Below are 14,953 nucleotides of genomic sequence, written 5' to 3' on the forward strand. Positions count from 1 at the left end.
CATATATTGCTTATGCACATTAAAGAGTTTTTGGTCCTCATGGAATATTATGGGCAGACAATCGTACCACCCAAAAAAAAGTGAAATTGCATCCTCATATTCAATGCATTTGCTTCAAATGGTATTTTGGTATAAAAAAACAAAGTGGAGAACAAAAGGTGAAATTGAACACCCCACTAATGACATTAAAAGCCTATCACATAGGTGTGGTCCAGCAACATAAATGGGTTTGAGCTGCAAACATGTTTAGTCTTACTCTCAACACTGGTTATGTACTTCAGTAAATAAACTTTTGTACAAAGTTAAAACTGCTCATAACATATTACCTTTATTGGATGGAAATATTTTTCCATTGTATTCTTAAGTAGGAACATTTTATTTTGCTTTTATGTTTTCAATCTCCTCCAATCTGGAGACATTTTTTTCTTGCTCAAATTTAAATGCATGGATATGCACAACAATAGGTAATATCCTTATTTTTGAGTGATGGATCTAGAGGAAGGCAGATAAATTATTTTTCCACAAATGTATTTATTTTTAAATAAAGATTTCATATTACAAGGATAATACCCCTATTAATTTTTCAACCAGCTGAAACAGGCTGGAGTTATTGTCAAGCCATAGAAAGTAAAATCAATGATTATGGCATAATAGGCACCAATGTACCCAGATCATGTAGAGCCATAATTTAGATCTTTAACCTTCAAGTTGTGCAATGATACTTGCAAAAACCTTGAAACCTTGTTGAAAATCAGATAACAGACAATGCTCGTTTTTGGCATGGTAAGTAGCCATGATTCCTGACAAGATCAAAATAATTTAAAGTTGAATGTAAGTTGATGCAACTCACGAATAAATCATTATGATAGCAGTCTTCAGGTATCATTTGCAATGGTCACAGAGAACTTACCATAGCCTGTTGTTTGAACATCAAAGCCTTCATCCTGCATCAATACCAGTGAAAAATTAAGGGCTTGTTACAAAGTTTGTTTTTTAAACAGAACTGTAGCAGGCATTTTCTGTTATCATTCTATAAACTATGGAGCTTAACTAAACCAAGAAAAGTGTGGTTAACTTATACACAAAGTTCGGCAATGGTAGGAATATTAAAGAAGCAGGAATGAAAAGTAGCTATAGACTATTCACACTCCACTAATTGGTTTCTCAGCCTCGCTGCCTGATATGAGAATCTAAATACATTGGAAAGATTTTTTGGAAAAGAAATGAACCGAATAAAATACTTATGATTGAACATTCCAGAAGATGAATTTCTACTTTCAAAAATTAAAAGGTCAAAAATATTATGGAAAGTTTTCCAGATTAGGTCAAAAAAATTCCGCTCAAAAGAGATAACAAGAATAATTCATGCAATCCCAGATATATATAGGAAATCTGGAACAGTCAAAAATCCATATGCCTTGGATAAACTAAAACTGTTCAGAAAATTTTAGTGCTTCTTGTAAATGGACTGTCCATTGATTCAAACGTGTAACATTAAACATTTGTGATCTGCGATAAAGAAAGTGGTGCCATCATTTGCAGTAAAAACATTAGAAATCGATTCAACACCCACAAGGAAGGATGCTTAATGTGCTGTGTGTTAGAAGTAATACAGTTCAGTCCAGTGTACGGTAAATAAAAAGGTTGCTAAATGATGAATGTATATAATCAACTACACCTATTTTAAAGTAATTGAATTACTATTCTATTATACTTTCAGACTGACTTGTTTGCATGAATGAGTTTAAGGTTGTTTGGATAGCTATTGAAACATCCACATAGAGAAAAACATAAGAAAATGTAGGATAGGCTCCAAGACATTTCCAAGAAAGTGGCAAGACATCATCTATTTGGGGATGCCAAGATGCTCTGAAACTTTCACAGGACTCTCTCCCTGTTAGAAGTTGAAAATATTATTGGCACTTGGATGAGTTGCAGAGATGTTGTATTCATGGCTCCTCAGTCAAGTTACTAATTATTAAAAATCTATGGAACTCAATTTGAATGGACTAAAAACTATAAAATAGGGTTCTAAGAGAATGGAATATTTAGTTTTAAAAATGAATAAAAAGAAATATTCATAGCATATATTTGATCTCAAGATCTTGCAAGAATCCTATTTTTTGAATAAAATGATAGTCATTTTAAGTAATTTATGTATAGTGAGTCATTATGGAATAACTTGTTTTAACTTTTTTCGAACCTGCAAATCACGAATCAGAGGTAAGGATCCTGTAATGGAATATGGTTTCACATATCCCACCACATCTTCAGTGGCCTTGCATAAAACATGATATCCAGGTGAATCAAGATTACAGGCAACACCTTCTGACATCATATCACCAAACTCAATAGATATGCTGCAACAAATAAAAGGTAAACGGATCAGTGCACTGATTAAAAGATTGATCAAACAAGTTAACAAATCACACAACAAATAAACAAAAGGTTTCAAGAAAATCTTGTTGGCTATCACTAACCTTCCTCTGATATTCTCATCAGGTAGTACATACTTGGAAACAGGACCTCTGGTTTTCAATTTCTCAATATTTGCATTTATGTAATCCACATACTCCTTTAATTTATCCACAACATTGGCACACCTGTGAAATAGAGACTTTGGATATTAATGAATTTTGCATCACCTCATTTTGATTACCCATGATATTAAACTGCATTACTATTCCAAATATTGATTTTGCTCCTAATGATACCAATATACATTCTAATCAACTGCAATGCATAAATGCAAGAATTTGCTGATTTCTCAAGGAAGTTTCCACCAAGGATTCGATTTGGAATATGATTCTGGGAAACCAATTCAAATTGAAAATGGTCATGGACATTGTAGGCATGTGTATCACTTATGGTGTGCGAAACTTGCAAGGAACAACTCCAAATTGATTTATTCAAGACCAAGGAAGCACATATACAGGAGAATATGCCTAGAATTTAATCATAAATTTGAATAAGAAAATATGATAATCATAGCGACATCACAGCTTGATTGGTTAACTTTCCAGCCTTAGTAAGCTAAAATGGGAGCTAGCAGAAAATAACTGCTCCACGAATGAAAGGTTTTCCTTTCATCTCAGTTAAGATAATAAACTCCATGCCAAGAATGGCATGTTGTGATGGCTAAGTTTTTGTGTTGTTCTCGCCATAAAGGTTCAAAACCCATTAGGGATGAGTTCCCCCATTTGTGGCCTCACTGGCTTAGAGCTCCAGGTCAAAGCATTTACCCTTCTAAAAAAGACGATAACATGCACTGGAAAGAAACTCTTAACAACATCCATTTTGATGCACAGCCCTCAACATTTACCAACATCAACTAACAGATATGCAGAAAATGATTTGTCATGTAGGAAAATCAATTTTTTTACTCTTCCATATAGAAAATAAATGACATTAGATTGCAAAGAGGAAATGGCAGAACAATATCTGCTTTGTCAATGACTTTAATAACATAGCCTTTTCTTTTCGTAGAAAAAAGTAATAACCATCAATGCTGATCTTAAACGGCATTATTAAAACAAGTTCTATAGTTTGTCACTAAAGTCTAAAAGTCTAAAACTACAAAATGTATATTTTCTGATTTGTTTTATGGAAAAAAAAATGAAATTACAGCACAACACAACATGTAATGGAGTCTAAAAGCAAATGCTACAAATATAATGAGCACATGACAACATTGATAGGGAATGGATATTCTATGTTGGTTTGGATGTTCAATCAATCCCAAAAAATGAAGCCCTGTCACGGAAAAGCTATAACCAAATTGGAAGGGGGTGCTGATTGTTTGTCTCTGATCCAAGTGCAACCAAGTAATATTGCGCACTGGAGGCATGTCATTCAACCATGCACAAGCACTACAAATTTTGTTGTTCAGCTGTTTATTTATCTAATATTGGGCATGCATCAGACAGTGGGCAGAACTCTGCACTGTGCATTGAAACTATTCACAGCACGTGACAACCAGTACCATAGTGATTTAAAGTGAAATAAAGTGATTTAAGAATAAGAGCTTAAGATAATGGGAGGGGCATTCAGGCTCGTAGTTGTCTGTGAAAACTGAAAAGCTCAAATAAAAGGTATAGAACAAAAAAGCTTTAGCATCAAGGAAGCTCTTTCAAACATGAAAATGCAACTATAACAAGTAAATGGCGCAGGCTGAATCATGTAGCAGACATTTGAATGCATTGTGCTTTTCTCACAACACAATAAACTCTGCAATACTGCACACTAGAGGGAAGCTGATAAGCTGTGTGCAAATACTCTGAATTGCCCTGCAAAACTGTGCATGTGCAACACTGCATGCCAGATCAAACTCAATGCATTTGAAGCGCTCAGGCACTCGAATTCTTCTCTTTCCTAATAGGATAAAGCAACCTCATGAGTCAAGAAATTCCTTTCCCAAGATAAGGGGTCAACAGATCCATTCAACAATTACTGCTTGGCAGCACACATTTACAAGGATGGAAAACGAAAAGTTATGTCTGATGTTTGTTATTTTCTATAGCATCATTATACGTATGTTCATATGGAAATTGTATTAGCTAGAGAAGACAGAGAATACAGAAATAAGAAACCAACTCTTTCAGGAGAATCAAAACATTAAAATTATTTTTATATACAAATTGATAAAATTATGTCACAATATTAATTTCATATTTTGATACACAAAAGGTTGATAGTTTTGCTTCTGAATTTTGTGCAATTTTTTTCTTTTGTTTACAAGACATCTGAATTTCAGCAATTTGGAGTGTTGTACACCAGATATCTCATGAGATCAAAACAGCTTTCCATCTATCTTTCAGAATGAAAGATAAAGAGTTCCGCAGATATGTGATATCCCCATCAATATTAGTACCATATATATATATATATATATATATATATAGAGAGAGAGAGAGAGAGAGAGAGAGAGAGAGAGAGAGAGAGAGAGAATTATGATTTATTATAATGCTATTATAATATTGCATAATATATTACTTTTGAAATATGATAATTTTAATATTATTATTAATAACATATAAATTAAATGTATTATGCAATAGTATTAAAAATAATACCATTAATATTATTAATATATTTTATATTATTGATATACTATATATGTTATTCTTAATATAATTATATAATCAATATAATATAATTTATTTGAAAAGACGCAACTCTTAGAATGGAAAAATATACATGGAGAATAAAAAACTTTGAGAATTCATCAGTCAGAAAGGGAGAAGTACAGAGAATAAGTATGCAAATAGTTTAATAGAGAAATATTTAAGTAAAGTCCCAGCAGGGAACATTACAATTGGTATCAAAGCTCGTTTTCCTGCCAGCCTGTGAGAGTGTGTATGAGCAATAAAAAAATACAGTTCATTTGTTTGGAGCAGAGGATAGATTGTAGTTTGGAAGGATAACCAGTACATTAAACAATTAATTGGTTTGCAGTAATCTATTCTGAAGCTGGTATTTAATCTGGAAGTTATTACAAGCTTTATAATTTTTATATGTGAAAAGGCAATACTAGAGCATTTGTTATTTCTGAGAAAGAGTGTGTCGGGCATATAACATTGGCATAAATTAAAGGAATATTTCCTGAGGTGTGAACATATTTCTTGGAACACCAAATTAATTCTTTGTGCTTGTCATCCAAGTAACAAAGTTCAAATTCAAATTCAAATTTGTGAATCATAAAATTCGGATGAAATTCGGTAAGGGTAAAAATTCAGATAAAAAATTGACATTAAATTTAATTTATATAAAATTATTTATTTTTATATAAAAGCAATATATCCACAAAATTGTCAAAATAGTTCGACATTGCTATAAAATAAAGCTAAATAACGCAATATTATTTTATAATAAAATAATATTATTACAATAAATATCATAAAATTCAGATGAAGTTTGGAAAGGCAGTTCACTGAAATTCAAACTTTGCGGATGAAATTCGGCAAATGCTATGACTTAGCTTGTCGTGACTGCACAAACCAATAGCCTGGAGTCACATATTTTTAGTGTGGGTCAGACTCATCTGAAGATTGGTATATGAAATTATTTTTGAAACCAAAGAAAGGAGTTCAGAAGTTTATGAAAAATATTTGTATCGAGTTAGTGTTTGCAGCTACTATATTGAAAGAAAAACTGTGGAAGTGGAAGTGTCGAGAATAATATTCATCAACCCTGGGAATATAAGTGGCAAATTAATATTTGTACACCAAATATTTATTTTCAGTATTCTCCAATGATTCAATTTAATAATTTTGAAGAAGGTTGCCGTGAAATATTGTAATATTTAGGTAAAGTCTATAGAGTCGAGCTAAATATTTGAGAGGAGAATTTTCTATTGGCTCAAACTCTCTTGTGAGAGTTTTCCTACAGGTGGCTTGAAGCAGCATTGACGCTAAATATTTTATACAAATGTTGCAATAACATTTTTCCGCTTTCTTGTAACTTGATCATGCATAACCTTGTCACAATTGTCGGGTGTACTGGAAAACGTTCTCAGAAATATTGTTATCATATGGAGTTACTTGATCATTGGAAAAGTTGTTTGTGCAACCATTGACCGACTTCTGAATGCAACATGCCCTTCATTTCCTTCACGTTGGCTACAAATATGTCGCAACATGTGCCTTGCAGCATCAACCAGAAACTAAAAGTGCCAACAATTGTTCGCTACAATCAGAAAAGATCATAATAATGATTCCTTTGAAGAAGACGATGAAGGTATGACTGCAAACTCTAAGAAAAGAGAAGGTTCAGAATCCACTTACAGTCATTTACACAAAGTTGATAAAGCTCTTTTCACATGAGAGAATAGAACATGCACTCAATGGTGCACTAGGCATTTTGCAAAGTCTTCATCGGATGTGTACAGAGATTGGAGTTTGAAGAAGTTAAATGATTTGGTAATTTAAACCGCAATAGGATTTCAATGGTTGCGGCCCTCTCTGAATATGATCATAGCTTCATGTATTCCTGTGATTGTACAAGGCATTGGAGTTGCTCTGTGTTTAAACCATCGGAAGAGTTATCTAAGCACATATTGGGAATTGACTTTCAAACTGTTGTTTCCAGATTTATGACAAGACAAAGTGCAATTTCCCTATCAAAGAGTCATTACACTGTTTGTTACACTACTGAGGAACATAATAAACTGATGAATTACCAAGTGCACAGATTTAATTCCAGAACTCTTATTTCTGTTACAACTGTTGACTTATATCTCCAAAAAAAAAAATTATGTCGCATTACTGCTTGCATAAGTTATTTGAAGGAAACTCTTGAGTCAGCTAGTAAAGAAATAAATACCAGTTACAGTTATTGTGAAAATGTATAAATGTTGAGTGTATGTAAAATGTTTGACAAAATATTTGGATGTTCTTGGACGGTACTGTTCATAAGGGTTTGACCAAAAGGTTGTTTAATGAACTTGTGGATTTAAAAAGGGCATCAAATGACAATATGGAGTGGCCAATGTAGTTAGGAGAAAGTGTCTTAAGGGGCATAAAACTTATGTATTGTGAATATTTGGATGGTGGAAGAATGAAACAATTGCTACATACATGCCGATTAAAATCACATGAATTGAGCACTCCTTTATCACTGGAAGGAGATTTATGATTGAGAACACTAGAAAGGAAAGTTAGCTTATAAAGAGGCTAAGACTGATAATAAGGAAAGGTTCAGACACGCTGCAATAATCACAGAGATGAAAAGTTTATTTAGAGATCTGGAATTAACTATTTCTTTGGAAAATAGACTGCAGTTATGTTGTCACAAAGCATTTGAAACATTTCAATATTCAGATTGACTTTGAAATTAAATGGATATTCAGATCTAATTATCAGATATTGAGAAAGTGATTGGTGGTTTGTAAGAATATAGAGTTCAAGTTGCAGACGTAATACAGCGGTATCAGAAACAGACAAGAAAAACAGTGAGAAATATACAAAGAATACACGACACATATAGCCGGTAACATGCAGATATTATATCACACATGGTGCCCGGAAAGGGTATAAGAAAGGAAACTCTGCAAATAAACACAAACATCTTATTGCATATGGTGCTCAGGGAGGGTATAAACAAAAATAAATTGTTTTACAGTCTACATCTGATACCGTCAGGATAAAATACATAACCAACACAGAAGGAAGAATATTCTATCACTTGAATACGACTTTATGCATCTTTGAGGTAAGTATGTTAATCATTAATAAATTCATTTAAATAATATCCATGCTCAATCCCATTATAAAATCTAGGCTAGAAGAGATAGATAGGGATACAATGTGGGGAAGGATTGTATGAATCCAGCCAATGGATCATTCCGAGATGGGTAAGGATTAGTGCCCTGTAAGATGCCTTGAGGATTGACCAAGATGGGATCAAGTTGCCTTGAGGTTATTTCAAGATGGGATTAAGGGCTTGGATCCACAAAAACCTTGAGGAAGACCATTGAGTTTGGTGTCAAAGTAACCTATTGCACATCTTAGCATTCCTTCTAGACGAGAGTTATAATCGGAATAACATAACCTTTTTAATTCACATATAGTTTATTGCTTACCTATAATGTTAGACAAGAGAGAGAGAGAGAGAGAACAAACGTGTATTCAGGCTAGACCAACAAATTGGTTATTCTGAGATGGGTATGATCAACGTCCCTATAATTGCCTTGAGATTTGACCAAGATGGGTCAAGTTGCCTTGAGGTCATTCCACGATGGGATCATGGACTTGGATCCATTTAAACCTTAAGGAACACTGTTGATTTTGGCACCTAAGCAATCTATTTATATCCTATGTGTTCTCTCGACTATAGAATGATAATAAGTGCAAAACAAAACAAGCATCCCCCTAAGTAAGCCATGTCATGTGGAAGTATGGGATGGCTTGGAATAAATTATCTTGACTCGCATTTTCTTAAAACTTATATATACACGTGTGCTAATGATAATTTGTGGTTGTAGGATTATATCGAAGAAATGAATTTTGTAAATCATCTTCTTAACTCTAGTGAATTACAAAGCATTAATCAAGAATGCATGTATTATCTGTTTACATCGTGTCTGCTTTGTATTTTCATGCATTCGTGTGTCTGCTTTGTGTTTTCATGTGTCTTCTTCATGTCTTCATGCATTCATATTTCTGCTTCATGTATGCTTTGAGTTTTCATGCATTATGATGTCTACTACCTAAATCCCTTACATCTTCTTGCATCCAATTATATGCTTCGTATAATAGTTCTACAAAAAGTCATGCATACATGAGTTTTGCTTGAGGACAATCTGAGAGGGGGGACTGTGATATCCTCGTCAATATTAGTACCATATAATATTAATTAATTAATTAAGAAAATAAAAATAATATAATTATGATTAATAATAATGCTATTATAATTTTGCAAGTTATATTACTTTAGAAATATGAGAATTTTAATATTATTATTAATAACATATAAAGTAAATGTATTATGCAATAGTATTAAAAATAATACTATTAATATTATTAATATATTTTATATTATTAATATAAAATAATTGATATAATATTAATATATTATATAATTAATTTGAAAAGACACGACTCTTAGAATGGAAAAATGTATAAAGAGAATTTTTTTTTGAGAATTCATCAATCAAAAAGGGAGAAGTACAAAGAATAAGTATGCAAATAGTTTAATAGAGAAATATTTAAGTAAAGTCCCAGCAGGAAACATTACAAGATATATATATATATATATATATATATATATATATATATATATATATATATATATATATGAGAAAAATAAAAATAGGAAACACACAATAAATGATAAGAAAATGGTTTCACCTCACTAATCTCAAGGCTGATGCTTTTTATCCATCTGTTACAAGGTATATATTTATTATTTGATATTGTTACTTTTCCCCTACCTACACTTTAACCATAAGCGAAAATCTAACATAGCTTTCTCATAAGTGTACTATAGCACAAAATAAATAATAAAGTTGGAACTCTTGAAAATTCTTCCTCTTTCAGGACTACATCTGAAATTAAAAACCTAATAATAATGGTAGCCAAAGTGCAAGTGTAAAAGAATGTAAAATGATGAGTAAGCCCTTACTATTTGCCCCACTAGAAATCTCTAATGATTTCATTGACGTCACTCTTGATTTCTTCTTGACAAAACTGATCTATTGGAAAAATAAATCTCAAATGCAATGCACATAAATGTTATTTACATTTGTTGCAGGATGCGCACCCCACACCATGCACCTGTGCATCAAGCTTAGATGTGCTCCAAATGCATTCAGGTTGTGCATCCTGAACTCAAATGAGCGTCAAATGTGCAACCAGAACATCCTGGACTGTGGATGTGCCTAGATGTGCAACCAGTGCATCCAGTGCACATCCACAGTCCAGGTGTCATCATTTGGATGCATCTAGGATGTGCACCCTTGACTGTAGATGTGCAACCAATGCATCTAGACACATCCAGGTGTATCTAATATTAAATGTTATAGTTCTACAAATTGTATGGTTTTTCTTTAAAATAGTATATAGAAACATTTATAGACACAAATATTTACACGAACCCTCAAACCCCAAAAAACAAATTGCACATTCCCACGTACCAGATTCTTGTACCCCAATCCACACTGGGAACTAAGGAATAATATAAACAACAATTAGAACAATTTGGATCTTCGTAAACAACATCATCATCATAATCATTAATTTTAGGGTTATGGTTTGCTTTCTAGATTGAATAGTCAACATTTGAAGTCAGCAAACAAAAGAAACAAAAAAATTGAGCAACCATGTCTGGCCAAGTTCACCTTGAGTGGTCCAAAATGCACCCAAGGTTGCCCAAGTATACTTCAAAGCATTGCTGGATGAATCAGAAGGTATCCTAACTAGACTTGGAAGGAACCAGACTTAGATTTGGGCTCAAGCGCAAACAGGTAAAAAAGATCTGAGCTAAAACAGGTAAAAAAGATCTGAGCTGAATATGAGCAAATTGGAAAAAAGGCTAAATGTCTAAAAGGTTGTCATTACAAATGTAGCTCACATTGTGTTTCATTTTTAACATTTCATCTTCTTTTACGTCAAGTTCTTTAAATAGCCATCTCTCCTTGGTCTCCAAGCTTTCAGAAATAAATCTCATCACAAGAACTTTGGTTCCACATCCCAATGTCCCCCCATCCTTGAAGCTTAGAGAAACCCTATTATTCAACTATTGGATGATATTAGAGAGACTAAATAGGAAAGGTCAACAAGATTAACTATAAATGCAAAGGAGGATCATACATGAGAACTAATAAATTTCATGATAATTATGATTACCCTCTAACCAATAAACATTATCCATTTTTGAAGGGGACAAACCAAGATCCAGACTGACAATGGAATATCTATCACACTGTGTGGGCAACCAACAGACAGATAGAAAAAAACTTATTGGATAAAGGAATATCATCTACTTTTTAAACTTATTATTACTCCTAGATCCTTGATTGCTACAAAGAGGGACATCTATGCATCTGTACCAAAGTAACGAGAATCTGAATTGGATCGAAATGGGCAAGGCCGAATCGAATCATGAATTGGCCACGAATTGGAATCGAATAGGCCACGAATCGGCAAATTTTAAAAACCCTTGAAATTTAGAGATTTCAACAATTTAAAACTTATTTCACACACCCTTTATTGAATATAACTTAAACACACTATGACCATCAAATAGAAGCTAACATACATAAACAAAGAACATAAATGATAAATCCATCACATACATTACACGTAAAATGTAAATTTTAGCTGGTGTAAATAGAAATAATAGGATCATAATGAGTCAAATCATAGAATGTATGTAAGATGAGGATCCATGAGACATCAAATCATAAATGTATGTAAGAAGAAGATCTATGAAATGTGTGTGTATCAGTATCTATAAACAAAATGAAAAAACAAGGCTCTAGCTCAAGCCTCATCATCATTTCCAAGCTCAGCCACAGCCTCAACCTCAACCTCCGAGTATCCTATCTGCCTTCGACAAAAGCGTCTAAGATAGGTCCTAGAGGACCACTAAGCCATAGCCCTCACATGTAAGATGGGCTCACAAACAACATCACTAGGGCATGTGTCTGTGCGTGCACGTGTGCATCTGTCAGTGCCTGAACATACTATGGCCGCCTCCTCTGCCATAACCACATCCTCAACCTCTCTATCTACTTGGTCAACCCCCTCATGGTTTGCCTTAGTGAAGACCGAATCCACAGCCTTAGTGAGCCACTCTGATTTTGGATCAATGTCCTCTGAAATGGTCAGAGAGAAGCCAACACTTACCTCTTGCAAATGAGTTGAGTGTTGTTATTGACTCCATAATGCTCCCAATGCAATCTTATGACCTCCCCAAATGGATTTTTGATCTCTTTGGTGCTCTTCCTTCTCGTTGGTTGCAAACCTGTGGTTTTTTTGTTCTCTTCTTCTCTCTCACTTTTCCTCTTTTCTACTCATGCTAAACAATTAGAAGGCCCTTTAGGATTAAAACAAAAAGGGAAAAAAATATTTTAAAAAGGATTTTTTTAAAAATTTGACTTGACTCTTTATCAAGTTGTGCAGGCCAATTTTTTGTGATTCATGTAAGCAATTTTTTGGATGAATCAGTGATTCATGCGATTCATGGCGATGAAATCACCGATCTAGTTCAACCATTCAAAAAAAAATCGAGAAGCTCGAACCTGATCAACAAACCAGCAATTCACGTAATTTCTGGGCGATTCTTGTTACTATGATCTTTACACATGCTTCTATAAAGATTGCTTCAAGTAACTTGCTATTGTCAAATCCAAAATTGTTGGCAAATACCCTCCTTTACAATTTAATCAATTGCCACATTTTTTATGATTATTAGATTGGTCAACTTTTAGATAAATCTTAAAGGAAATCATATTTATAAGATATAATTGCATATATGACAGGTTGCCACAACCTGCAGGACAAGTAATTTTGTCAAGCTGGCAAAGTGAGATCGTATTCAATAAAGTTTATTTCCTCTTTGTTTTCTATGACAATGTCATTTATAGACATGGTTATGTTATTATCAAAAATTCAAATAGGGTTGTTTTGGACCAACACCCTCAGCAATTGACTGGTAATCAACAATTAGGCTTATTATCCAAAGCAAGTTTATGATTTCTTCTCCCCAACCTTCTAATCTCCACTCTAGGCCTCTCAACAAATAACATGAGGGTTTTCTATGCTGATTCCATCAAGTAGTTTGATCACCAATCCATCCTTTCAAAAAACCCTATGCCTACTTGTTCCTTTTAAGTCTAATGCATAGAGATATTAGGCTAGGGCATCACCAAATTGGCCTCTAGCACCTTCCCTTGTTCCTGCAAACTTATGAAACATAAAATACATCCTAAACCCTTCCATTCCACCAACTTATAGATTTTAAAACATTTTTCCAATGGGCCTCAAACATATTTTCACTGACCAGACCCTCAAACCTAGGGTTTTCAAGAATAGATTCATGGTACCATCAAACCAGATAGGTTTCACAATAGTCACGAGCTATATGTGACCATACAAATCTCCACAACAGTGAGAAAACAAGGCAAACTCAGAAAACAGTGATAATTGTATTGCTTGGACATCCACAATTACATCAATTGAACCTCTAGTCGATAAACCGGGGATTGACATGATTTTCCATCCCATCCAACAATTAACAACCATCATTTAAACTTCAACTAACAAAAACTAAAACTTGTCGATTATGACAACATTTACGAGTAAAGTTGCTCAACAACTTTTGAGCAACTTTGGACAAATACCTCCAATGACTTCCTATGACTCTAATTTGACTCAACCAAATACAAAATGGTCTAAAAGACCATATTCCATGACCAAAAGATAAAGACAGCCAATTAGTTAAGATGACCTCATGGAGGCATGAATGCAATAGATGCTCCTGCACTATAGTTCAAGTGTTCTTTTGTATAATTTGTCTATAAACTTTCTTCCATGTTGATAGTAATTTGATGATAATAGGCCTGACCAAGAATATATCATTGAATGTCATAAAGTATTTTTGTCTTGATGGGAAGTCTTCCTATTTCAAATAGGTAAACATTTGGCATTCATTTTCCATTATCAAACAACAAATTAACTTGATTGAAATCTTGTGTTCCAAGGCTCACCTTAAAAGTGCTCACTTAAATCATCAAAAACTTTTGATATCACCTCCTAGTGTTTTCTAAAGCAGACAACCTATTCTCTATTAAAAAGAAAGAGTGTCTTGAGAAAAATCATGGGATTGAATGAGAATTCTAATTCAAAATTGTACTAATATTAGTATTGGCTAATTCTATGTAAATAATGCTTTAATAGACCAACTATGCCAAGTATTAGGTTGTATACTCACTTATTGGCAATAACTATAAGTCTATAACTATGCCAATTATTACTTTGTAATATATATACTCACTTATCGAGAATATTTGAGAAGAGTACTAGTACAATGAGCCTCTCTAATCATTGTAACTATGTTCCATTCAACTTCCAATTTCAAAGATCGCATGCAATATGCATGTAAAAGAAGAGCCAAAATTAAGATTGTTGTGTCCATATGTTATTTTGGGGAATGAAAAGTTATGAGAAAAACTAGTTAGTTAATCTAACGGTTGTTAACTAATCTACAAAACTAATAAAAGAAACAATATCAAATCTATAAGGCCCATATCTTATTATAAAAAAGAACTGAACACCAAAGACATATTAATGACACATTTTACATTATACTTTGAACAGATAAAAACCCCAGTCAATGATCATTAATTTATTAGAAAGGTATATATCAAATAGCAGGAATTGTCAAGGCTAAAATTTGCTGAAGAGTTCATCAAGCAGCAAAAATATGCTATAAATCACTTCATTATGAAATTGCA

At 33.2% G+C, this 14,953-nt stretch overlaps 1 protein-coding gene across 1 annotated transcript in view; it reads right to left on the bottom strand.

Moving 5' to 3' along the window:
• Nucleotides 1-309: 309 nt before the first annotated feature.
• Nucleotides 310-14,953, bottom strand: part of LOC149563011 (Peptidase M20/M25/M40 family protein) — an 88,265-nt gene continuing 73,621 nt past the window's right edge. Inside the window, exons 7-10 of the mRNA XM_089826453.1 lie at nt 2,481-2,603; nt 2,204-2,360; nt 911-944; nt 310-800 (exon numbers count right to left, since the gene is read on the bottom strand). Of these exons, the coding sequence (XP_089682579.1) occupies nt 697-800; nt 911-944; nt 2,204-2,360; nt 2,481-2,603 (418 nt within the window). The 3' untranslated portion in view covers nt 310-696. The remainder of the gene's footprint in view (nt 801-910; nt 945-2,203; nt 2,361-2,480; nt 2,604-14,953) is intronic.

Source organism: Cupressus sempervirens, chromosome 4 (assembly GCF_028749045.1).
Source record: "Cupressus sempervirens isolate cs-2001-9-10 chromosome 4, ASM2874904v1, whole genome shotgun sequence".
Classification (NCBI taxonomy): Eukaryota; Viridiplantae; Streptophyta; class Pinopsida; order Cupressales; family Cupressaceae; genus Cupressus; species Cupressus sempervirens.